General features: G+C 51.7%; 1 protein-coding gene across 10 annotated transcripts in view; it reads right to left on the bottom strand.

Moving 5' to 3' along the window:
• Positions 1-2,564: 2,564 nt before the first annotated feature.
• BIN1 (bridging integrator 1) overlaps positions 2,565-26,087 on the bottom strand; it is a 162,765-nt gene continuing 139,242 nt past the window's right edge. For 9 of the 10 annotated variants that reach the window (XM_073305015.2, XM_073305016.2, XM_073305017.2 and 6 more), the window contains 4 exons: positions 25,548-25,682; positions 24,511-24,621; positions 21,555-21,656; positions 10,612-17,216 (listed from right to left, as the gene is read on the bottom strand). In XM_073305015.2, coding sequence (XP_073161116.1) covers positions 17,109-17,216; positions 21,555-21,656; positions 24,511-24,621; positions 25,548-25,682 — 456 coding nt within the window. In that variant the 3' untranslated portion in view covers positions 10,612-17,108. Of the gene's footprint in view, positions 3,383-10,611; positions 17,217-21,554; positions 21,657-24,510; positions 24,622-25,547; positions 25,683-26,087 lie in introns of those variants that run through there. The other variant, XR_012154183.2, reaches the window with a different exon arrangement.

Raw genomic sequence — 26,087 nt, 5'->3', positions numbered from 1 at the left:
TGGCTGCTCTGTCTCCACAGAGCTAATTGCCTCATAAATTGGTTTTATTCGCCTGGCTGAGGCTAACCTCCCCATTTAAAGTTAATAACTGGACTCAATTTGTTTTGGACTTGGTTGTAGCCAAAGGTGCTGCCGAGGGATTCCAGAGGGGCCAGATGACGCCTCAAGGTCATAGCAGCTTGGTTGCTCAGTGACAACCAACAGCCGTGCTTATGGAGGCTGGGTTTCCATTTAAGCCAACCTGAACTGCAGAGGGACAATACAGTCTGCAAATGAGGAAATGACTGCACTGTCAGTGGGCCCAATCTTGTACGTTGTCTTGCATGTTCTCAGTGGCTATCCAACCAGGTACAGATAGCAACTGCCAATCGCTGCCAGCTGAGGGCGCACTGGCTCAATGGTAGTTGAGGGCAGCCGATACCTAACTGGACTGAGTCCAGTGATTGAATTATTAGCAGGGGTGACGACAGATATATTGATAGAGACACAGAGTTCAGAACCAGGTGGAAACACATTAGGCTCCATACAGGAGTAACTAGATGAAATTCTCTGGCCCGTCCTATGCAGGAGGCCAGACTAGATGGTCCAATGGTTCTTTCTGGCCCTAAAGTCCAGGAATCAGCCTAAATTTGAGAGCATTTGGATTCAGGCCAGTCCTCAAATTTTATTCTGCTCACACCAGAAAATGTTTTAAGTTGTCCTCAGCCAGCTGCTTCATTTCCTGCACAAACCCATGCTGAAGTGACCCTGCCTTTTTCTGTTTCCTTACATCACTGCAAATCGAAATGAAATAAACCCAGGCTGGAAACGTGGTAAAATGCACCAGATCGCATTAGGTCTAGGCCTGGCAGGAGCAGCACTTACAATCTCGGAAGGCTAGCAGTCCCCCACTTCCTCCTCTCCCAATGGGTCCTCAGTACCGCTGGGTGAGCGAGGGCATGCTCGATGTGGAAGAAATATTTCAGATCCAGAGATGCAGCTAAGATTACAACAAAGTGTTTTCGGTGTCTAAGTCCCATCCTGGGGAGAAGATGTCAGGAACTAAAGGAGTCATCGATTCTTGTTCTGCCTTTATCTGCTAGATTAGTGACTGGAGGTTCCCACCAGATAACTGCAAATTAGAAATAAGGCATACATTTTTAACAGTGAGGGTGATGAACCATTGAACAAGTTACCAAGGGAAGTGGTGGATTCTTCATCTCTTGAGGGCTTCAAATTAAGACTGGATGCCTTTCTGGATGATATTGGGCTGGGGTATACAAATGCACCCTGGACAACAAGGGGTTAAAGGGTTGTTCTACGTTCAGCCAGCTCCGCCCCACCATGCCTACAAGGCAGGCCCAGGGTGCAGGAAGAACTTAAAAGGGGAGCTTGCTTGGTGGCAGACCAGGGAAAAGAACAGACCTTCAGCCCTCAACTCCTGGGGAAAGGCCTGACTGAAGGCAGCAGCTTCCCAGCTGACCGCTGCCCAAAGGCTCCTCCCCCAGGGAAGTGGGGCCCCGATCCTGATGTACCTCAAGTAGGAGCCATTCCCCTCCGTTCCCTATGGACTCAGTTGATTTGCATTAATTCTCCTTGCGTTTTGTTCATGGACTATGCCGCATGGGGAGAGACTTTACAGTGACTTTACAGCCCCTGGCACAGGAAATGGGTTGACCCTCACGGCACCCCCTCCTTATTTCTGGCCTTTTCTGTTGTTTTAATGTCAAAGACGTGGTTCAGATGCCATGGGGCTTGGATGCCATGGTGATGGGCACCGCATAAATTAGATGAGATGAAAGAGGGTTGGCTCATGGGTCATTGCTGCTTCTATAGGGAATTACAATTTGGACGAATTAGTTCAGTAGGGCATCCATCTAGGCACTGTAAAACCATGGAATCCAGGCGCCTGTTCTTTGTGTGAGTACCACCATGCTGTGCTGCTCACCTCTGGCCTTTGCTTGCTTCCTCTTTGGCAAATGAGGAATAAAGAGCTGCATATATGGGGCAAGAATAAAAAAGTGTTGGGGACCAGGGCATAAGAAATACACACAAAGCCTCTCACTGTTCTTATTGGCATGTACCCCAACCGTTGGAAGTTCAGCTCCTTCCCACACAGGCTCCTCTTACTGTTGGAGCTGCGTTGAAAAGCGCCCCGTTGTTCTAGGTCTGCAGCACCAGGGCAGGTTGCTATTGCTAGGCTGGTCTTGGCTTCCACCCTACTGCAGCGGGCTCATTTATGGGTAATCTGACAAAAGTAGGGATGGGCCAACACCACAAATTCCTATCCACACCCAAACTTCCTCAGCGTTCAATGGTGCTTGGATCTGGTTTACCCCTGCATGGGAAACCTTTAGCAGATGTCAAAGAAGACTGTTGGAGACCTGAGCTTCCAGTCCCAACTGTGAATTTTAAAGGGTCACGTCATCTCCTCACACTGCATCCCAGTGAATTCTCTGTTGATGCTGAGCTTAATTAAATAGAAATATGAAGCAAGTAAGTAAGGGCAATTAGATGGAAATGCAGCGTTACAGGGTGTGAATGCTGATTACCCTAATAATAGACAATAATGCAGTTTACGGGAGTTAAATGGGTTGTTTAATGGATGGAATGGCCTACAGTATATAATATATAAAGTACTTAACAATAAACATTTAATTACTAACTTCACTTCTGTTTTTCTTCAATGTGCAGAACAAAGTGGTTAATAAAAGAGTCGCCAGATTGGAGTAATTTATGCCCCTGTAAAAACTAATCTGCATATTTGATGGGCAACAGCAATTCCATGTCTGCTCCTGGGAGATTCTAGAAAGCATGAAATGGACTCATAGACACATACATGAGCCCAGGGAAATAAGGCTGAGCTATGTTAAAGAGGAACATGGGAACATGCCCTAAACCAGTATCCTGCCTTCTACATGCTCAGCACCAGATGGTTCAGAGAAAGAAGGCCTATAGTAGGCAGTTAAGGGACAAACTGCCTCCATGGAAAGTTTCTCTCTTACTTCCATTAGTGGGATCCCTGAATTTACATACTCCTTGAAGTCAGACTTTCAGTAAGACTCACCATGGGCTTTTCAAAATGGTCTCGTCTGGCCTTGGAATCTACAAATCTCTGAACTCAGGTAAAGAACTAGCAGCTTTATCGAATGCCACCGCCTTGGTTGAAGGTCTAGACAGCAGTGACTAAACACTGCATCGGTTCACAAAATGGGCCTTCTGAAACTCAGGAAATGGTTAGTTGGTGGCTGGCTCTGTTTCACTTGTTGTCAAGTCCTGGGCCAGGAGGGGCACACCGCTGGACACGACATGAGGGAAGACTGCCACAAGACTGTGGTTGAAATGAGACTACCAAGCGGCACAGAAGTCACACGGACAAGTTGGTCTGATGCTGGGTGTTGGTCTGAAATGAAAGTAAGGAAAAGGCAAGTTTTTGGATTGGTTGTCAAACATCTCTGCACATTGGACACAGAGCAGAGCCCTGAAGCAAAAGTGAGCTGCTAGCCAAAAAAAGCTAGGATAAGAGACTGCTGAGGTCGAGCAGGGGAGTGTTGTTACCGTCCTCAACAGCGGAGCAGCCCTGCTCACCGAGCTGTTTATTTCATGCAATGGGTTATGCAGCACTGATCACAGAACATCAGCATATGTCGCTTAATTGTAATAGCTCGCATGCCACTCTCTCCTACCAGAGCTTCTCTCTCCACCCCATGATCACATGGTACATTGGCTGGAAGAGCCAGGGCCCAGGTGATAACATGCACTTGCCTCCAGCAATGCACAATGATGTGCATCAGGAAAAAAACATGGCCCTTGCCAACCTCAGCCAGCAGGGGTGGGGCAAGGAACGAGCTCCCTTCTTACACGTAATTCTGCCTTCACCAGACCTGCAGGGCGCCCCGGTTCCAAACACTCAGAGAGTGGAGGTGTGTTTGCTTTAATACAATTACACTTCAAATTCTGGTATTATTGAACTGCCGTGTTACCAGTGGGAGTAAGGCACCTAGGCCCTTTTGAAAACCCCGCTAGGCACCTATCTGCATTTTTAGGTGCCTAAATACCTTTAAAAATCTGGCCCCTGGTTCCCAGCCAGCTCGGCCATCTTCCCAGCCAGCTGCTCCAGTGCTGGAGTGGAAATAGCAGCGAGGTCGCAGTCTCTTAACTGAACGATCAATGATACCTTGTCCATAGCTAGCATCAACAGTCCAAGGCAGTGGTGGGCAACCTGTGGCCCACAGGCCGCATGCGGCCGGCCAGGGTAATCCGCTGGCAGGCTGCGATACAGTTTGTTGACATTGTCCATCCGCAGGCACGGCCGCCCTCAGCTCCTGGTGGGCGTAGTTCGCCATTCCCGGCCAATGGGAGCTGCAGGAAGCAACAGCCAGCATGTCCCTGCGGCCCATGCCGCTTCCCGCAGCTTCCATTCGCCAGGAACGGCGAACCAGGGCCACTGGGAGCTGGCTGTGCAAATGTAAACGAACTGTCTGGAAGCCCGCCAGCGGATTACCCTGAGGGGCCGCGTGTGGGCCGCAGGTTGCCCACCACTGGTCCAAGGAGCACAGGTCGCATTAACTGCCAGGGAGGAGCTAATTCATCAGAGGCACTTCCTGCATCCTGCCTTGATATGTAGGGCTCTATGGATTGGACAGTATGGCACACAGTGCGGACTGATAACCCAGCCCCTCGTGGGTTTGATTCAGGCCACAACCAAGGAAGATGCCACAGTGGGAAAAACCACAGTGAGTTTGGTTTGGGCCAGAAGTTATGAGGCCAAGCTCTTTCTGCAGCAGCCCTGACTTGGGGGAAGGCCCCTCTGCAAAGAATCAAAGGGGCGGGAGTTATTGATCAGTCAGACTTGTGGCTATTTACGCCTCTCTCTTCCGCATATCAATATGCCTTAAATATTGATCGCCAGCAGTTAGATAGCGTTCAGCCCTGCGCACCAGCATGATGGCCCAGTGGCACTCAGCAGATCCAGGTTTAATTCTTTGCTCCGTCATGTTGGACTTCCTCAGTGGCCTTGGGCTAGTCATGTAGGTATCTCAATGCCTTTGAGGATCTGTGCCTAACTCCCAATGGGATCTGGGCCAGAGATGCCCTGTGCCTCGGTTCCCTAGTTGTGAAATGGGGATAGTAGCACTTCCTTATCCTCCCGCCTCTGCTGTGAGCTAAGGCTATTAAAGACTGTGAGGTGCTCAGGTACCAAAGCAAAGGCGAGGGTTGTTAGATGATAGGGGGACGTCCCCAGTGCCCAATGCCATTAGCATCACTAGGTGCCATTGAGAAATTTTCCTAGCCCCTTCCAGCAAAGGATCTCCAAGCACTTTACAGTCATAGAGTTGTAGCCATGGAGGAGTGGTAGGGCCCTCGAGAGGTCATCTGGTCCAGTCCCCTGCACAAAAGGCAGGACTAAGTAACAGCTCGACAATCCCTGACAGGTGTTTGTCTCAGCTGTTCTTAAAAACCTTCAATGATGGAGATGCCACAGCATCCCCAGGCAATGTTAAGTCTCGCTAGCCCCTTGTGAGGTCAATGTCATACTCCTCATTTTACAGACAGGCAACCTGAGCCACAGAGCTGCTTAAATAACTTGCCGACGGCCATGAAGCCAAGAAGATCAGCGTCAGCAGTAGAGCTGAGTAGCCTTGTTGCCCTGGCGCCTCCCCAAATAACAGTAATATCAACCTGCTATATCAGCCCTTTTCCATTCGTAGATCGCAAAGCACTTTACGAAGGAGAGCAATCACAGTAGCATCATTTTACAGATGGGGAAACCGAGCCACAGTACCGTGAAGTGACTTGCCTGAGTTTGGGCTCCTGAGTCCCAGTCAGGGGCACTAACCCGCCTTCTGACTTCACAGGGGAGGAAAGAGTTAATGTAATACTCTCCAGAACAAGCAGCCCTGCAGCCGCCTGTTGTGACGTGCCGCTGATGAGCCCCGTGGCAGGATTTGTTGCTTTATTAACAAGACAATTAAGGGGAAGTTTTCACGGTGCCAGCAGCCAGTATATTTATCGCTCAGGGCTGACCTTGGCGCTCTATTTTACTCCTCAGGAGCTGCTATTAAAAGTTTGGAGGCAGGCAGGGCAGAGGGGGAGTCTGGTGTTTGCGAATGTCTTGATTGTGCCAAGCTTGAGCCTTCAGAAATCATGTCAGGCATGGAAAAGAAAAAGATGATTGGATTAAAAATCAGATTTTATTGAAAATGAAAGCCAAGTTTCTGGCCTTTCAGGGTGGAGAGAGGAGCTTGAAAATGGCAGCCCAAAAGACAAACTCCCCCTGAAAGCAACAACCCCCTCCCTCAACCTTTTTTTTAAAAGTTGCTGTTTCATAATCCCATGCCTCCAGGAGCTGGGGCTTTGAGGAAAACACCAAATAGCTTGAGCCTTGTGATAAAAATCTCAAAAGTGAGTAACACTGTGTTAGGTGAGAAAAATTAAATATGAAGCAGTTATGCCAACGGAACCAAAGTCAGGCTAATAAAGGTTGCTGGGAAAGTCCCTGAACGAGATAAATAGAATGAAAGAATACTTGTTTAAGTTGCAGGGAGTAAGAAAAAAGGGGAGGCCTGCATTCCTGCATTTTTGTACCAAATGTTCTGGGAACAGTTTGTTGAGATACAGGGGCACTGTTTTCTACTCCTTGTTTTTGTGTTATGTCTGTTCTTAACTCCTCATCTCCTGGTTGACACCCATACCGATAAGAAAGTTAGTGAAGCATTGCAATTTGCTAAAAGTTATCTACAATAAGGGCGTAGAAGTGCATGCATAATAGAGAAAGAGGATTTTAACTAACATAGGGGAGGGGTGGGCTGCTTTGTGAATAAATCTGTGATGTGACGGAACTGTCTATAAAAACCTATGAGTTTTACTTAGAGGCTGGCTGGTTCTCTTTGGAGACGGGCTGCTCTCTATTGTTGTGTGCGCTCTTCAATGAAGAGCTTTGTGTTCGGACCTTGCTGGTGTTGCCCGTCTCTCTCCGGTCAGACAACGAACCATGCCGTCTGGGGTTCGAGTCCTTGACAATTGTAATGTGTGTATGTCTCTCATTCACTCTGTGCATCTCTCTTTCTAAGTGTTTGTGTGCAAGAGTCTCTGGAGGGGAATGGGGTGTGTGTATGTGTGTTTGTGGGTGTGTGTGCGCAAGAGAGAGGCAGGGCTGGAGAAGGGGATGTAAAACTAGATAAATGTGGGGTTTAACTCACAACTGACAGGCCCTTCCCTGGCCTGATTCCAGGTTGTCCTTGGTCTGAGAGCGGAAGGAATGGATTTGTGTGTGAGCGCGCGACTGGGAGCCACTCCGGATTCACTCCCACGGTCCCTTGTTCCCACGCCGCTATCTTGTGCTGGTCTCTCCCAATAGCTCTCTCAGAAATGTTGATTCATGGAACTGGGAACATGCTTCAGGATTCGCCCCGTGCAGCCTCAGGCACTGGCAGGCGTCTCTGCAGGCCAAGCAGGACACTCAGGGAGAGCCAGAGAAACCCCCCGGGCCGCTCCCGTTATGGCACACGGCTGCCAGGGCCGGGCGGAAGTCCCGGAGACGGCCCATGGAGTCAGCAGTGCTGAGGCCCGGACGCAGCCTGGTGTTCTGCCGGCATCCTGGGATTGGCGAAGTCGCCTTTTGGGCCCTGTGCAGGCTCGGGGCGGGGCTGGGACCAGGCACCTGCACTGGGGCTGCTAAGGGGGCTTGTCCTGAAGGAGGTGGGAGGCTTTGTGGGGGCTGGCGGTGCCTGGGTTAGAAGTGGGGGTGGGTGGGAGGGTTTGCCTCTGGGGGTGCCCCCTGATGCCCTCACCACTCTGTGTTGAGGTCACCCCGCACCCCTTGGCAAATGCGACTCCCTAGAAACAAGATGGGGCCAGCCGCATGTTGATTGCTGAGGGGGCAGAATATTCCTGAGCCAGCTCTGCCAGTGACCCCCTCGACCGCCCAGAGCAGGGTCGGGGAAGCAGTTTCAAAACCACACAGCAGGTAGGTTTGTTCTTCTCCCCTGCCCTGCCCCCAGGTTCTGATCAGCTCGTGACACGCACCCCTGGCTGGGACACGCTGCTGCTTCTCCCAGGAGGAGGAGGTTGAAGAGGTGGCTTTGAAATGGCAGCCCGAGCCCACAGCAAGCTCTCCGGGGGTCTCTGTAACTTAGCTGTGCCCCATCTCTGGCCTCTGGAGTCATCACGTAACAGTCAGCCCCTGGGCACTTGCAGCTTTGCTAAGCAGGAGCAAGACAGCTGGGCTGGGACCAGGAAAACTTGCATGTGTCACAGCTGGACCAGAGGCATCGCTGCTGGTGGCCCTAACGCCTGGCTGGCCAAGCAAAGCCCCATCACAGGGCTGGGCTGGGCCCCCTGGGAATCGACGGGCCTTTCCCAGCAGGCCCACGCTGCCTCCTGGAGCCACAAAGCCATCGGCTAGGATGGCGCTGTCGGTCCGCGGTCTGCTGTTCCTTGCCCCTCCCGCAGGCCCACAGAGCAGCCAGGCCCAGCCAGGGTTCAATGGTGGCTGCTGGGGTTTTGCCTGGTGGGGCTTTAGCCACCCGGCCATGCTGACCCCAGTGGACCTGGCAGATCTAAATCACTGCGGAAGGGGAAATGGGCTTTCTTCCTGCCTGTATCCTCCAGTGCAGGGGGTTGCAGGGAATGTTTGTGCTGAACTAAAGTGGGCTGGGCGGGGACACGGGGGCAAACCAGCTGCTTGTTTGATGAACATCCAGCCCCTTAGCCCACACTTCCCCACCCGCTTCCCTTCTTTCCTCCCTTCCACCAGGGCCACGTATGGGCTGCGGCCTTCCTCCAAACGTCACCAGCTACTGCCAGCTCAACAGATTCATCCCTGTGGCAGGGTGAGGGTCAGGCAAATGCACCTTCCCAAGTCAAGCTGTGAGGGGCCAGTTTGTCCCCAGCCCAGGCTAAGGGAGTGCCGAGGGGGCCCCCATTGCAATGGCCATAGCATTAGCCAATGGGCTCTCTGGGCCATAGCCGGGAAGAAGGTCTGCCTCCACCTTATCACCAGCCCCAGCCCTGCCCCACCACCCCTGCTCCAGAGTACCTTGCCTATGTCTCCTACAGCTGGATCTCTTTTAGAGCTGGCTTTGCTCCTGGCAGGTAGGCTTCCTGCCCTGGGGTACTCCCTCAGGACAGCTCAGGCCTGGCGTGCAGCTCCCCTGTGCCATCATGAAGCTGCCTGTGGGACCGTAGGGACACTTAAGCTGATCCTCTGCATGCGTCTGAGCAGCCAGCGCTGCAGATTAATGCATTGCCAGTGTACAGGCTTTAAGGGCGGTTTGTTCACAGGGAGCGTGGGGAATGAATTATGCAGCTGAACTGCCTCACCTGCAGCTGCAAAGCAGATGAGTTCTGCAGGGATGCTTTCCCTCGTACTTACATTTCTGGGTGAATGGAGTAGGAGTGCACCAGGCACAACCCAGGCAGAAAAGGTACAGATTCTGCACACCTCCACCGTTCTGCCAAGGTGTCTCCGTCCTGACCTGCAGCCACGCGAGTCAAGCTCACTGACCCCTGCGAACACGGGGGTTTGAGCCACCAACTAGAGCAGGAGGTGGCCACCAGGGCTGTTTTAGGGGCATATCCTGGCCTCTTGCTCCAGTAGGTTTGAATCCAGCACCACAGACGTGAAAGGCTGAAGCACTAATGCTTTGTGCTGTCTAAAATCTGCAAAGGGCCCACACAACCAGACTGCCAAACAGCGTGACAGGCTCCTTTCTAATGAGGACAAGCAAGGCCAGGAGCCAAGGCGATAAAGCACTAATTGGCAACGGTTGGCATTTATCAGTTCATGCCAACCTGGGGCCCACAGTTTATTTCTGAATGCCATGCCCCCTCTTTCCACACTCCCGCATTCAGGCCGCTCAACTCAGACAAGCTTAGTGCCCTAAGCAGGGACATCGCACTCGGCCTGGCTGGCTGGCACGAATGTGGAGTGGTAACCCACCCTGTGTGTCTGTGGTACCTTCTATCAAAGCACTAGTCAGACATTAGTGGCTTTTGCCACACAGCATCCCCATGAAGAGGTGGGGGGGCAAACACCATTCACCTCGTTTTACAGCTGGGGAAACTGAGTCACAGAGACTGAGTTGGCCAAAGTTACACTGAGTCAGTGGCAACATCAAGAACAGAGCCCCTCCCTCCTGCCCCCCAGCAGTAATCAATACAAGGACAAACCTGTCCATCTGACTCATGTCACACTTGCATTGTAAATTCCATGGGGCAGGACTCATCTTTTAAGTCTGTGTTTGTATAGCACCTGATCCAGGACTGGTGCTCTTAGGCCACACAATAAGATAGCTAATCTTCACCATCAGCAACATATCTCCATCTCCTGCCATTGCAGGGGCCTTGGGGCCTGGTGGCCCTCGGTCCCTCCTGTTCTCTGCCCGTGGCACACAATGGTTTAGTCTCCTTAGGGCTGTGAGTACTTTAATCTAATCCATTGGGCTCAGTGTAGGAATAGCTGGGGATGGAGGGGTGGTTGGTGGCCCGGAAGAAGCAAGACATCAGACTAGATGAGCAGGTAATCTTATCTGAGCATAGCCTCTCTGCCTCAGTGTTTTGCCTCTTTAAGAGGAAAGATGACCCTGGTCCGTTGGCTCTCTTGAAAAGTGAAATGACTGACAGAGGCTGTAGGATGACACAAAATTGTATTTGCTGAACATTGCCAAGAAACAAACAGGACAAAGTCGTCTAGTACATGTCACTGGCACAGGGAGTCACAGCTCTGAATACAGTGGGAATTATTCAGGTTTGTATGACAAAAATTAAAAAAAAAAAACCCCACCCAAAAAACCAAACATCGCTCAGGTCACCATGGTTAAACTCAGAGACTGACTGACCAGATGGAAACAAGGTTGCCAGCACAGCATCAAAGCCATTGCAAAGGACTCAGTTAAAGAGAAGCCGAATGAAACCAAGGGCTGCATGTGGCAGGCTTCAAGTATTGGCCGCCTAACTGAAGCACGGACTAGGAAACAGGGTTAGCAGCATGTGCTAGAAAAACAGGTGAAAGACTTCTAGCCAGCAGACAAGTTAAAATACAAGCCAATACAGAACAGTCTGAAAGCTGGAGTTTCCCCGTTTGATTGTTTAATAAGACTCCCCCGCTCACAATGAGAAATAATTTCTCAGCCATTGGGGTGTCCCTGCCCGTTCCCCACCCCCCACAAGCAGTAGAATATAGACTCAGACCTTTGAAAGGGTCAAATGCTACGTTTAAAGGCTCTGAGCCACACACGGCATTTCCACTGGGCTTCCCCATTGTCAAAATCTGCCTCCCCGCTCCAGAGAATGTGGGGCGGTGTTGGCTACTCGGGAACGGTCTATGTTCCAAGAGGACTGATGGAGTGAGGCGTACTCACCCGCCCCCCCCCCCCATGTGTACAATACTCTATGGCAGGGGTTCTCAACCATTTTCTTTCTGAGGCCTCCCCAACATGCTATAAAAACTCCACAGCCTCTCTGTGTCACAGTAACGGGTTTTCAGCACATCCAGTAGATTGAAAGCCAGCTCCAGCGTTAGGGGGTAGCAAGCAGGGCAACTGCCTGGGGTCCCACCAAACTAAATTCCTCAGGCTTTGGCTTCAGACCCGGGCAGCAGGGCTCGGACTTCAGCTTTTTGCCTTGGGCCTCCGCTAGTCTAACGCCGGCCTTGCTCTCTGGTCTATTTTGGTGGACCCCCTGAAGCCTGCTTGTGGCCCCGCAGGGGACCCCAGACCACTGGTTGAGAACCTCTGTTCTCTGGGATGTGTGGCCTGCAGTACAAGAAAGGGCCTCCCACAGCCAGCCCTAATAAGCAATAGCTTGCTGTTTCTCTGGCCTCCGTCTAATCTGATTGCATTGCATCTTGCCCCGCTACATGAGAGGAGCTCAGGTGTCTTCTAGTTTCACACTCCAGGCTGACGGGAAGGTGCATGGGAGCAACTGGGAAAAGAAGCGCCTCCCCCCCCATGGCTGGCACCGGTCTGTAATTCCCTAGGCCTGAGCAGAGTCAGGGGCCCCTCTTGCATTCCTGCCCCATTCTGTGCAGCAAATGCAGCTGCTCCCTGGGCTAGCCCGGAAAGGCCTGGGATTTTAGCCGCCGCTGTAGCTACCCTGGTGCACAGACCCCTCCTGCTGATAGGGTGCAGCCCTGTGAACTGTGACTCAGCTGACCTGCTGCTGCCTGGCTGCGTTTGCACCGACGTGGCCCCATTGGTGGCTACAAACCCCCGTGCAGACAAGCCAGAAAGTGCAACTTTCTGCCTCCACTAGGTGGGATCCTTAGTTACTCCCCAGCATCCACTAGGCCGTGACCAGCACTAAACAGTGTGTGACTCTGGCAGTGGGCCCTTCTGTGCACGAGAGGCCTTTGCACTGGGGGTAAGCGTGTACAACTCTGCTGCGTTCCCAGCTGCACTGCAGGGGACCATGGGTGGCTTCCTCCACTCTTCTCCATTCCTTTGCTCCAATGCCTGGTCACGCCTGGAGGGGAGCCATTCATAACACAGAAAGGGAGGGGAACTTTACATCCAATGGGCCAAATCTGTCCCCAGTGTCGCTCCAGTGATGCCTAGGAAATGGGTCAATGCGGACTATGGCCTGCAGGACCCAGTTCAGCTAAGTACTTAAGCAAGTGCCTAAGATTCATTTGACTTATAGGGGACTTAAGCCTGCGCTTCATCGCTTTGACTCTGGCATAATTCACAAGGAGGTGCCTCGCACCTGCCATTGCCCGGATGAGAGATGCGGGTGCTCAGGAGCTCTCAGGCTCCCGTTGCGATAAGCAAGCGATTGCAGAGGTGGCTGGCAGGCTGCTCAATGGAGCTCAGCGCCCGCTGGGCTCTGCAGCAAGGACTGGGGTTTGGCCATGGCTGTTGTGGAAGGGATGAGCCGCCGTAACCGCCCACCCCAGGCTTTGTGTTAAAAGCTGGAGCGCGTGAGGCCCCAATGCTGTGCGTCCTGCCTGCAAGGTGCTGACAGGCCGAGGCCTCCCCTGACGGCAGGAGGAGCGGAGCATGTTGTAAAAGACGCCTGGGCACCTTCTAGGATGGATGGTTGCGTGCCTAAAATATCCAGGTTAGTGCCTCAGAGGAGTGACCACTGGTTTGCAAAGAAAAGAGAGCAGGCTCCAGTGGGTGCGATGCCCCTAGCACCAAGCGGAGGAGAGGCTCTGACCACACTGCCCTGCGCAAGAGACTACAGCACCGTTATTATTCTCAGGCATCTTCACAGCGATTCACACTGCCCCTCCTTAGCCCTGAGCAGGGCGACCTGTTCCCGAGACCGAGGCCACCACCACACCAACCTGAAATGATTGAAGGATGATCTAGGCCTCTCCCACCTCCCTCGCTTTCCCCTCAGATTTGAGCGTTTATCATTCAAGTGGATGTTCTGAAACTAAACCCACCCTATAAACTGATACTGCACAGGACAACAGACACTCGAGCCCTGACCCAAAGCTCCAGTCAATGGCCAGACGTCCCTTGACTTCCCCAGGCTTTGGCTTAGGCCCTTCGAGAACTGGGAGAGGAAAGAAAATCACCACTTACAGCCTGGGTAAAAGGCACTGCTCCGAATTGGAAAGCCAGGTTGAGTGATGGGTGCTTGGTTTCCCCTAGGGAAAACTTCAGGGCAGACTGGCTCAGTGTGCTTGAAACCCTGGCTGCAGGAGCCTTTTCTCTTTGCTAGATGGCCTACCCAGTAAAGAAATGCACAGGGCATTTAGCCAAGAGAAAAAGCAGAGAGCACATAGGAGCCACAGCTGGTTATGGCTTGTCGCAGCATCCTACACGCTGAATGCCAGGTAATAAACTCAGATTGCTGACCCAGCTAAAGAGACAAGAAGAAAAAACAGGAGAACAATGCCTTATTTTGTCATCATCAAGTGTGTGACCGCTGCCCTCTGGGACAAAGGCAAGGTGGCTACACTCAACACACACACATAACTAGGACCAACTGCGGTTGGAAAGATAAGAGCTCCCTTCTAACCAATCCGACAAAACCACGTGGAGGGGGGCAGAGGTGGGGAGAGAAATGCTTTATTGTTGATTCAGTAAAACTCTCCAACCTCAGCTTCGCAGACAGCGAAATAGCAGCTTTTCTGGGGCCATCTGACATGTTGTCCCTAAAACGTTCCCATTCTAGCAGCCAGTGCATTCGGGGGATTTATTGGCCCATGTTATACAGGGATCCATCCTAAGCCAGTATGGACTGTGGGCTCTTTTCACCTGACAGGCTCAAATCTATCCAGATGTCTCTTCAGTAAAATAAATTGAGTGGCACCTGCTTACACCAGGGCTGATTTTGGCCCAGGGGCTTGAGGCCTGCCTGCTACAATACAAGCAGGAGCTTTTTGCACAGGAAGTTTACAATATAGGGGTCTAATCCTGGAGACCTCATGCCCTCAAGACTCCCACTGAGTTTGTGTACGTGCGAGCAATGCAGGATCCAGACCTATCTAGGAGGCATAGGGCCTAGGCGGTACACTCTGTTTGCTCTGAGCGGATTTCTTCCGGAGCAAATGGAGAGAGAGGGAGAGGCACTTTCCCCATTGAGCACCACTGGAACAGAATTAATCAGAGCTGAACGCTACATCCCCTTTTGTGCAGAGGTTCAGTTTCGCTTCAGCAGGGACAATACAGTACTGGACGGTTGCTTTGTTAGCCCCACACAATGAAAAGGCCTTAGCAGGATTTCTTTTGTAACAACTGTCTGGTTCAAACACAGCAGATGACCAAAAAAACATACAATAAATTAGAAGTCCGCACAGCTTCCTAAGGTGCTAGTCACTAATAAAACGATTACTTAGGAGACAAACTATAGCTCTCGTACTTATAATCTTATCTTAAAAAAAAAAAAACACACACACCCATAATCAACAGGGTTCTGCATAAAAATAAGCACATTTAAGCCAAGAGCTTGCTGTTAACTAAGTTAACCCGCTTTTTTATATATATAGATCTCTCTCTATAATTTTTTCCCCATAACATTGTTCTTCGAAGGAGCAACTGGGTTTACAAAGACATAAAAATAGAGATTTTGAAAGGGCAGGGTGCTAGTTAAGATGCTCAAGGCACCTCTGATTAAAACAATGGGATAATATTCTACAGTGCTGGCTCCCAGTACTCCTGTGCTGGGAGCAGTTATTCTTGAGTAGTCTTGTGTTTTTGTAATGGGGGAGGAAAAAGATAAAAAGTATCAGTTGCAGCAAGTCCCCCCCACACCCAATCTCTCTCTCACACACACACGATAGCAAAATATGGAGAGAATCTGAGGACATGGACCAGATTCTGATCTCAGTTACACCGGTGTGAATCCAGAGTGACTCCATTGGCATTAGTGTTCCTGACTTTACATCAGCATCACTGAGATAACAAGTGGACCATTAACTTTAATACATATACGGACACACACTTGGGACCTACAAGAGGGGTTTTTTTTTTCCCCAATAGCATACATGCAAGATCAGAAAAGAGGGGCTTTTTTTTGAAGGTTTAACTGTGCCAGAATTTTTTGCATACTCTGCTAAAGCCAGCTTATGTTAGGAAAAGTGTTATTTCATACAGTGTCCCAGTATGTAGGAGGTAGCTGCACCTATACCAACCCTGTCAAGGCAAAAAGGAGGAGGAGTTTGGGCCAGGGGGAAGATGGGTGACCTTAAAAAAAACCAGAAGATCAGATCTGCTTGCCAGCTGCATCAGCATTCAAGTAGCATTTAAAGTACCTCCATGGGACTTTGGGGAATCTAATCTGTTGACTTTGAGAAGTGTAAGACCCACTTTGTTTTATTTTAAGCAAGCAGGCTGCAGGGCACTTTCAAATTCCCAGAACCGAACAGGAGCAAAGACTTGTAGGAAAGGTCGGTGCCAGTATCAGGACCTGGAGTACTGTCCCCACGTCGACGCTGTAATAGTCCCACGTCTTCGAACTTGTCCCAATATAATAAAGTCATGCAGAAATTTTAAATAAGTATTCAAACAGTTCACTTTTCTCTGACTTCAACTTGTTCACCAGCACAGGATTGGAGGAAGCAGGTCTAATGATACTTCACATGCAGAATTCAAGAAGGGGGGGGGGGGAATAACCACACAACTGGAAACACAGAAAGCAGAGTTGTTTTCTCTGTAGTATGCCTCAGATATTCTGTCTCATTTCTTTTCCCCCCACCCTCTTCCTTAAAACTGCACTTTCTAAACAGCCAGATTTCAAGACCATCCCTGCCTACATGAATCTAAACTTTCCTGCTTTAACAGGCTTTTTCATTATTTCTTCACAACTAGTTTAAACAAATTCAAAGTTTCAGATTTTTTTTTTTCTTTTTAATTTGTCGTCAGTTTCCCAATTTTCCCTCAAGAACATTTCCCGGGGCGGCGTGTGCTGCTGCGATCGTCCAGCTCCAAGGTTTGGAGGAATTTTGGACCGAGCCTAGCTGCACACATTTCACTCCGAAATGTACTCTTCCTGATAACTTTTTGTGTTTGCTTTTAAATGTATAAAATCACAGTTCATGTTACATCTTCAAAGGAAGAAAACACCACACACACACACACACACACCATATTGGTGAACACTGTACACTAAATATGTCTTTTCAACAGCATAACAGGACATTTGGCCTATCATAGGTCGTAACATGGGCAGTGCCTGAAACTTTAGGGATGCCACGCCAGCAACTTAGATCACAAAAGAGCTGAACCCAACCACCCATGGGACAGCTGGGCTCAGATCCTTAAAGGTATTTAGGATCCTAACTTCAACTGATTTCGGTGACAGTTAGGAGCCTTTGAAGATCTAGGCCTTAGCTCTTTCCTTTTCGAGTATCAGACTGAAATCCCCAAAATTCAGCCAACACAGCATTTACAGGTACCACACCAAGCCACTTCTGCATCAGCCTCGGAATTCAAATGCTGTCAAATCAAAGTGGGAAAGGGGCATTTGACCTGTCTTATTATTATGTATATATTTTAATAACACTTTTGAATTCATTTTACTGCTAAAACCTTGCTCTTTAAGAAGAATCCAACCTTTAAGTTGACACTATTTTGGGACTTATGTTCCTTTAAAATTCTCTTTTCTTTTGTTTTTAAAACACCTCCTGGAAAACTTGCTTTCTTCTGGCAGAAAAATCAGCTGGCAGCTCTGGGCTCTCACTGCACCCGCTCTGTGAAATTCTCCGGGAAAACCCCCCGACTTTGATCAAGTTCCTTATGCTGGAGCCAGTCAGCCTCTTTCACGCCCATCAGCCATCCTTCATCCTGGCAGAGAGAGAGAAAGAGATCCATCAGAGGCCAAGGGCCAGATTATTTTTTATGCAGTGCAGGTTGGGGGACATCAGAAAAGGAGTGGGTGAAATGGATAAGCAAAGTGATGCTCCGAGCTAGCTCACAGGGAGCAGAAAGCACCCTAGAAACAAAGCAAGGTGGGCAAAGGAGCTTTTCATTTTTGCAGTGAAGAACATCTCCCACTGGAGGCAATGGCAAAGCTGCCACCCACTGCACAAGCAGGACACGGTGATTATGGTATATGCAAGGCCTGAGCTTGCTCTCATTTATGCTACCTGTCAGTCAGGACTCCCACTGAAGTCAGATCAGAACCTGGCCCATGGGTAAAGGGGGCTAGCAGGCCCCTGGGGTGCAATGGGATCCAGTGTACGTCTTTACATCGAGACGGGGGGGTCTTCCTAGATGATGCACTTTAGCTGGACCACGAGTTATTGGGATTGGTGTAGGAATTGCTGCATAGAATTCCCTGGCCCATGTCATGCAGGAGGTCAGCCTGAATGGTCCCTTCTGGTCTTAAAACCTATGGATAACCTATAACTCAGGGGAACTGCGTAGCCACCAGCGTACAGCCCCCACCTCTGCGTGTTTTGTCCTCTGCCGAGGTCATTCAGCAAGGAGGTTCCCTGCAGATTGGGAGCATGTCTGGAGTAAGAGAGGTTTCAGGGGAGGAGGCTGCTTCATGTCCTGGCCCCACGGACAGTGCACACAGGGAGGACTGTTTACTATGACAGCTGCACACGTTGTTCTTTGCCCTGCGTCCACCTCTTTGGGTGAGGCATCCACCTTGGCCCTCAGCTCATTTATATGCATCCTGTCAGGCGAAGCTGGGGTGGGTAAAATACAGCCCGTGGGCCGGATCCAGCCCGTCTAACATTTCTGTGAAGCCTGCCATGACTAACGTTTCTGTCTGGCCTCCACTGCCTGCTCATGATCTCCGGGCCGCTAAAAGTCCCATGGTGCAGTGGGGCGCTCAGGCAGGCTGCTTGCCGGCCATGGCCCCATGCTACTCCCAGAAGCGGCCGGCTGCTGCTGGCACAGCTCTGTGTGCCCCTGGCGGGGCGGGAGCTCCGCGTGTTGCCCTCGCCCCCAGCACTGTCCCCACAGCTCCCACTGGCCAGAAACCAGCCAATTGGAGCTACGGGGGCGGTGCTTCCGGGTGCAGGCAGCGCATGGAGACCCACTGACCCCCTCACCCCAAGGGATGCACAGAGACGAGTCAGCAGCAGCTGGCCACAGCCGCTTCTGGGAGCGGCGTGGGGCCACGGCATGCAGGCAGCCGGCCTGAGCCGCCTGTGGCTAAGCATCTCCCGGCCAGTGCTTGCACCTCTCACGGCCTCCCGCACCCCAACCCCCTGCCCCAGGTCAGAACCCCCTCCTCCACCCAAACTCCCTCCCAGACCCTGTACCCCCTCCTGCACCCCAATCTGGACCCCCCCCCCCATCCAAACTCCCTCCCAGAGCCCACACCCCTCACCTTCTCCTGCACCTCAACACTCTGCACCAGCCCAGAGCTCCCTCCTGTATCCAAACTCCCTCCCAGACCCTGCACCCCCTCTATTAATAGAGTAGAAATGTGCGGCCTGTGACGACATACCAAAATTCATGGAGCGTCCCCCCTGCGAAAATAATTGCCCACCCCTGGGCTAAGCTAACTAAGCAGCTAGGACAGAATGGCCAGCTACCAGCTGTCCCAGCCAGTGGAGGTGGTGAATTCAGATGGTTTCCTCTCATGACTTTGCCTTACTGGAGCTGGCAGGAGTCCCCTGAGGACAACCAAGGCAGCTACATAAAAAAAAATCCACACAAGAGAGCTGCCCCGACAGCAACCCCCCACCCCATCCGCTGCACAGCCTGGTATCCAGAAGCAGGGCACATGCGGCTTTCTCCTTCAGGTTTTTACCCTTTTGCTTTCTTGTCCTGCTCTCTGAATGTTTTATATTGCAGCCACTGCTGGAATAAAAAGTCCAGCATCCTCAGGCTGGCGGCCCCCCGCTGACAGTACCGATGCTGCAGGCTGATTTACCCCTGGCCGCTTCCTAACAAGTCTTGGCCTCGCAGGCGTCACAGAAACCGTACACGGCACAAACCCACGTGCCCAATTCGGCAGAGCCGCGGACTGAAGGTTGGAGGGTCTGTGATTGATTTTATTGCTTCAGTGTGCCATAACTTAGGCAGACAAATGGCTAGGTGGGAGGCAGCAAGCCCGGGGGTCCTTACTGCAATGCCCAATGAGGCAAGCACTACGTAACATCCGGCCGCTGGTCTGCATCTGTGATGCACAGAGGTACAAGCTGCACATCTCCCACCTCTCTACTGCACCCAATTACACGGGGTAGGGTCCCTCGGTCTAGGCGCTGCAGACATGGCATTTGCTCCCAGTTTGCTGCACTCAGGGACTGACACCTGAGCTGCTGGATTTGAGCACTGCAGATGGTTATACACAATTAAATACACTAATTGCCTGGTTTTCCAAGCGCTCTCCTCTCATATGCACCATGCGTGCTCTTTGATAGGCATGTTTTACAGGTCCAGGCCTTGCCAGAGACAAGCTGGAGCAGAGGATGCTCTGGGAGCTATTGTTAGTAGGCTGCAACCCTCAGAGCACAGCTGGCGGCAGCTTGGATGATCGCGGCACCGTGGCGCTCAGAGCTGCATCCAGCTCAAGCGCACGTATAGGTTGTAGACAAACTCTGCTCCATAAGCGCCCTTTCCTGCCACCGAAGCTAGAAGGGAATCTCCAGATAGCTCTCCATAGGATCAGGGTTTTTTTATTCTGGAAGCTGCTAGAGGGGACAATCCCTAGGCAGGTAAGTCCCAGCCAGAAGAGGATACCGTAGCCAGCAGAAATGGCTAGTTTCTCCGCATTCAGCTCCTCCTAAGACTCTCTCACACTGCAGGGAGCAGCTGTACATCTCCAAGTGCTTTACAGACAGGTGCATATGCAGCGTTCCGCCCATTTTCCCGGTGGTAACACAGCAAGATAACACAGCAAGCCAATGGCAGAACTGGGACTAGAACCCCCCCTCTTCTGCCTTCCAGTTTGTGCCCTGCTGACCCACTGCACCACGCTGCCTGCCTGCCATTAGAAAGGTATTCAAAGGGCCAGCTTTATCTCTGGCTGAATCCAGACCTCCATGGGGGAAATCCAGCCCCATGGCTTTGTTCTAAAGAGCAGGGAATTCTCCTACCTGAGGGGCAGGGAGGTTAGATCTGTGTTTTCTTAGCACCTGCCCGCCTCTGCTGTTAATAGAACAACTGCAGCATCCCTAAACTGGAAGTCCTGAATCTCAGCACAGCCCAGAGGATTTCCTCAACGCTTTTACAGAGGGCTCATAATAAACAAACAAAGTCAGTCCCAACTCATTCACCTCTGGCTTGTATCTGGGAGAGTCTAAACCTCTCCCGGGGAGAGTCAGGCAAGATCACCACAAGGGTCCCATCTGGATTTAGAATCTATGGCTTGGATTCTACAGCCGAAGGATGACTGTTTTGTTCTAGTCCTTAGACTATACTGCCGTCTGCTGGGCAATGACATTACAGCAATACCAAAAAGTCCCTGAGAGCGTAAACTGGCTCAGCTACACTGACATCACAGACCTGATCCACAGCGTGTTGCCTTCTTAGGGTACGTCTACATTGTAGCTGGAAGGGATTCCCATCCCAGGTAGGATTTCACCCTTCAGGTGTACCTACACTGTAGCTGGGAGGCGTGATACCACGTATACACGCTCGCTTTGATGGAGTTCGTGCACTAAACTTAGCGACGTAGCCCTGGGCGCCATACCGTCCGGGCTCCTCGGTTCATACTCTGGTGGCTGGCCCATCCCTCCCCGCATTCCCTCATGACCACCCTGGTCCATTTAGCAAGCTAGCTACATGATTCCCTGTAAGCAGAGGATCCATATACCCGGGTTTGCGGCCTGCGATTCTTAGCATGCTAGAAGCTGGGGATGCTCATCAGGATTGGGAGCAGGAAGAAGATGAAGGTCATCCTTGCATTAGCCAAGTAATGACCCAAGGAGCAGCACTGACAGGTGCCAACCTGAGGCCTGACCAGCTGCTCTGCTGGCAAGAGGAAGCCCTAGGTAGTTACAGGAAAGAGGAGAAGGATATTTTTTGTAAAACCCCGCCCACACTTTCCATGCCTTTAGCCAGGCAGATGTCTCTGCAGGACCCTCTCTCTTGGAGAAAACCCACCCTAGTTCCTGGACAGGCCAGCTCTCCAGCCAGCTGCAAGCATCAGACCCCAGCCAGTAAGGGGAGGAGAAGCGATCAGTCCCGTCCCCACCCCGCCATCTCCCTCCCCCTCACCTGCTCATCTGGGTTGTCGAACGGAATCACCAGCACCACGTCCCCAGCCTTCAGCGGCAGCTCGTCACTGTCTGTGGCCACATAGTCATGCATGGCCTGAACCTACGAGAGACGAGGACTCGGATGAGCACCCACCCAGCTCTCCAAGGCAGGACAAGGCAGGCGGAAACTTGTGCAGGATTTTCAGATCTTTGTGATTCCAGTTTCTTCGGGCCAGTTTTATCCAAGCCATTTCAGCCCAGATCCTCAAAGTAATTGAGGTGCCCAACTCACATTGATTTCAAAGGGAGTTAGGCACTACGTCCATTAGAGAAACTGAGGATCTGGGCCTTTGTCCCTCCCATCTCTATCACTTACAGGCAGTCAGACACACTGCCTCCCCCGGAAATGAATTGCTCAGACCCAGCTGCTCTGCTGTAGATCGGCTTCTGCTTCTAGTCCCAGGCTGAGTTTGCTGTTTAAGGCAAACGAGTGATTGGGCCCAGGGAGTCAGGGCACTGGCATCCACAACAGCTGTTCTTACCTAGGGTGACCGTACGTCCCATTTTGGCCAGGACGGTCCCTTTTTTAAGCCCTGTCCCCGACGTCCCGACTTTCTTGACGAAAGAGGGCATGTGTCCTGCTTGTTCTTGCCAACTGATCAAGTTGGCAAGAGCACATGGGATAAAATGACCACTTTTGTCAAAGGAGTGCAGTGGGGAGGAACGTGTGTGTGGGGGGGGGGGAAGTGGAGACGCCAGCCCCATGGGGCGGGGAAGAAGGGTTCCAGTGCATGGGGGGCCGGCGGGGTTCCAGCAACCAGTGGCGGGGGGCGGTAGGGCAGGGTTCCTGACAGCCTAGTGTGGGAGGCCCAGCAGGGTTCGAGTGAAAAGTGAGTAGTGACAGCCTCCAGTGCGGGGCCAGCAGGGCTCAAGTGACCAGTGACAGCTGGGGGGAGTGCCTTGGGCGAGCAGCTGGGGCCAGCCCCATGGGGTGTGGGGAGGCCTTGGGCCAGCCCCACACACAGTGTCCCATTTTCCCTTGGGAAATACAGTCACCCTATTCTTACCTCCAAAGGGCATGGATCCTCCTTAAAAAGAGAGGCTGTGAGTTTCTGACACCCGCCTTAGCCTAGGGCACAAAGTGCCTACAGGTCAGAAGTCACCCCACAGTTTGGGGCTCTGACAGCTTTGACTCGAGCTGGGCTGGGTGGACTGCAGTTTGGGGCTGAACCAGATCCCAGAACCCTCAAACTCGGGAGCAGCTGCGATCTGGGGCCTTATTTCCCTGCTCACTCTTCTCACGCCTCTTTATGGGATGATCCCCAAGCCCCCAGATCTGACTGACCCAAGAAATCTGGGGTGTTGGAAACGCAGCTCTGAATTTTCAGGCCTGACTGTGGTTTATCTGCCTGAGTTCTGCCTTTAACGGTGCCCTGTCTCGCCTCTCCAGATGGCAAGTGGCACCCAGTCAGGAGGATCAATTGGCGTAGCCAGACCACTGCTGCAACGTCTCTCCCACCTGCAGAGCTCCATCAGGCTCCGCCTGCAGGGATTAGAGCTTTCCCTGTCATAGAATATCAGGGTTGGAAGGGACCCCAGAAGGTCATCTAGTCCAACCCCCTGCTCGAAGCAGGACCAAGTCCCAGTTAAATCATCCCAGCCAGGGCTTTGTCAAGCCTGACCTTAAAAACCTCTAAGGAAGGAGATTCTACCACCTCCCTAGGTAACGCATTCCAGTGTTTCACCACCCTCTTAGTGAAAAAGTTTTTCCTAATATCCAATCTAAACCTCCCCCACTGCAACTTGAGACCATTACTCCTCGTTCTGTCATCTGCTACCATTGAGAACAGTCTAGAGCCATCCTCTTTGGAACCCCCTTTCAGGTAGTTGAAAGCAGCTATCAAATCCCCCCTCATTCTTCTCTTCTGCAGGCTAAACAATCCCAGCTCCCTCAGCCTCTCCTCATAAGTCATGTGTTCCAGACCCCTAATCATTTTTGTTGCCCTTCGCTGGACTCTCTCCAATTTATCCACATCCTTCTTGTAGTGTGGGGCCCAAAACTGGACACAGTACTGGACACAGTACTCCAGATGAGGCCTCACCAATGTCGAATAGAGGGGAACGATCACGTCCCTCAATCTGCTGGCTATGCCCCTACTTATACATCCCAAAATGCCATTGGCCTTCTTGGCAACAAGGGCACACTGCTGACTCATATCCAGCTTCTCGTCCACTGTCACCCCTAGGTCCTTTTCCGCAGAACTGCTGCCTAGCCATTCGGTCCCTAGTCTGTAGCTATGCATTGGGTTCTTCCGTCCCAAGTGCAGGACCCTGCACTTATCCTTATTGAACCTCATCAGATTTCTTTTGGCCCAATCCTCCAATTTGTCTAGGTCCTTCTGTATCCTATCCCTCCCCTCCAGCGTATCTACCACTCCTCCCAGTTTAGTATCATCCGCAAATTTGCTGAGAGTGCAATCCACACCATCCTCCAGATCATTTATGAAGATATTGAACAAAACCGGCCCCAGGACTGACCCTTGGGGCACTCCACTTGATATCGGCTGCCAACTAGACATGGAGCCATTGATCACTACCCGTTGAGCCCGACAATCTAGCCAGCTTTCTACCCACCTTATAGTGCATTCATCCAGCCCATACTTCCTTAACTTGCTGACAAGAATACTGTGGGAGACCGTGTCAAAAGCTTTGCTAAAGTCAAGAAACAATGGGACGGGGAGAGGCGGACATGACTCCAACCTGCCCCCTGCAGAACAAAAGCCTGGAGGGGCCAAAGAGCCTGCCCCCTGCACTGGCTGCAATGAACCTGGCGTGGTGTCTAAGGGAACCCACATCATTGGTGGCTTTCCACTGTCCCCGGCAGCCCCATAGCCACTGGTGTGGCAGCACTGAGTGTAACACCTCCTGCACAAGGGTCGCAGGGAGAGATCAGCCCCCGCCCCACCCGTGCTTACCTTAAACAGGAAGCCCGGGGGCATGTCGGCCCTTTCGGAGGGGGCGCTGCCCTCCTCGGTGCCATTGACGGTGGCTGGGAACGTCTCCACGACGACAGCAGGCAGGGAACTCTGGGGGGGGGGGGGGCAGACGGGGAAGAGAAGGGGAGAAAGGGAACAAAGCAGCACTGAGAAAGGAGTGTCCGAACCACTCCCCCGCCACAGGGACCCCCTAAATTCAGCCACAACCTGCCCCAGATCCCAAACGCCTTGATTGCCAGTGGGGTTTCCAAGCACACTCGGCCAGGTCAGCTTATAGCCCTGCCTGGAGTGAACGGGAAAGCAGAGAAGGCGGCAGATAACTATTGAGGGATCTGGGCTTGTAAGGAACTGTATTATCTGTGACCTTAGGCTGGGCGATGAAGGTGGTTTGACTACTTTTTTGGGGGACAATATGGATGTTTTTGCATTCTCCGGAGAACATCGTACCTGCCCTGTGATATTGAACGTTTAGGGAGCCCCATCACACTCAACAGCGAAATACACACGCAGCGGTGTCACGCTACTGGGACATTTGTTTCCTCACTCCTTGCAGTGCTCCTGTGGAGCAGGCCAGTGGCACAATGCCCTTCTTACAGGCTGGGAAATGGAGGCAGTGAGGTGAGGTCAGAGCAAGAGTTAGAGGTTAGGGGATTTGGGGGGGGAATATGGAGGTCAGTGGCTGTGAAGCAAAAAAAGGTAGGTAGGGGACAGCAGTCCCCACCCCAAACCAGCTTATCACAACTCCCACTGGCTTGGCTTTTGGGGCATGGGAGAGTTAGGGGGCTGAGGGAGAAGGAAGGTTCCTCATCTGCTCCCGAAGGCCTTGGCCTGAGAGTGCAAGACAAATCCAGTGCACGTCTGGCCTGTGAACAGGCCAGCCGCACAAGCAGCTTCCATGTCCGATCATTTCTACAAAGGAGGCCCGGTCCGTTTCACAGCCCTCTTTCCATCATAGCTGTCCCTGCAAATCAAGAGGGGTGGGAAGGACAGGACCCCCACCTTCCCTACGTTCTTACAGGAGCAGATCCTGAGTCAGTTTCCATTTTAGGTGCTTCAGTTCCAGCTGCGGCTTCTGTCCCAGCTGCTTCAGCGCTAGCAGGAGGTGCTTCCGTCCCAGCCGGCTCGGCACTGGCAGGAGCGGTTTCTGCTGGCTGCAACAGAGGCATCCGGAGAGAGAGTTACACTCATTAGAGAGAGCGGGAGAGAGCGTGTGTGTGTGTGTGAGAGAGAGAGAGCGCGCGCGCACGCATGGAAAAGAGATCAATTTAAAGACTACGCTCTCCAGGCAGATATCTCAGGTCAAGGAGATCTACGCTGTCCACTGCTGCCATCTCCTGGCAATTAGGAAAATGATTCTTGCTCATATGCTTTCCTGACTCTCCATAGTCTAGCTAGCCTGTAGTTCCCATCCAGTGTCAGGCAAAGCTCCGAGAAAAATTAATGTGTTTTTACTTGAGTACAGAATGAACTATTTGACTGCATGCAGCAAAAGGAAAGGAGACAACCACGGGCAAGTACACCCAGCTGACCTGAAACTTTCATTTGCTGGGACAAAT

Source organism: Lepidochelys kempii, chromosome 11, assembly GCF_965140285.1.
Source record: "Lepidochelys kempii isolate rLepKem1 chromosome 11, rLepKem1.hap1, whole genome shotgun sequence".
NCBI lineage: Eukaryota > Metazoa > Chordata > Testudines > Cheloniidae > Lepidochelys > Lepidochelys kempii.
This window is presented reverse-complemented; position numbering and strand designations above follow the sequence as displayed.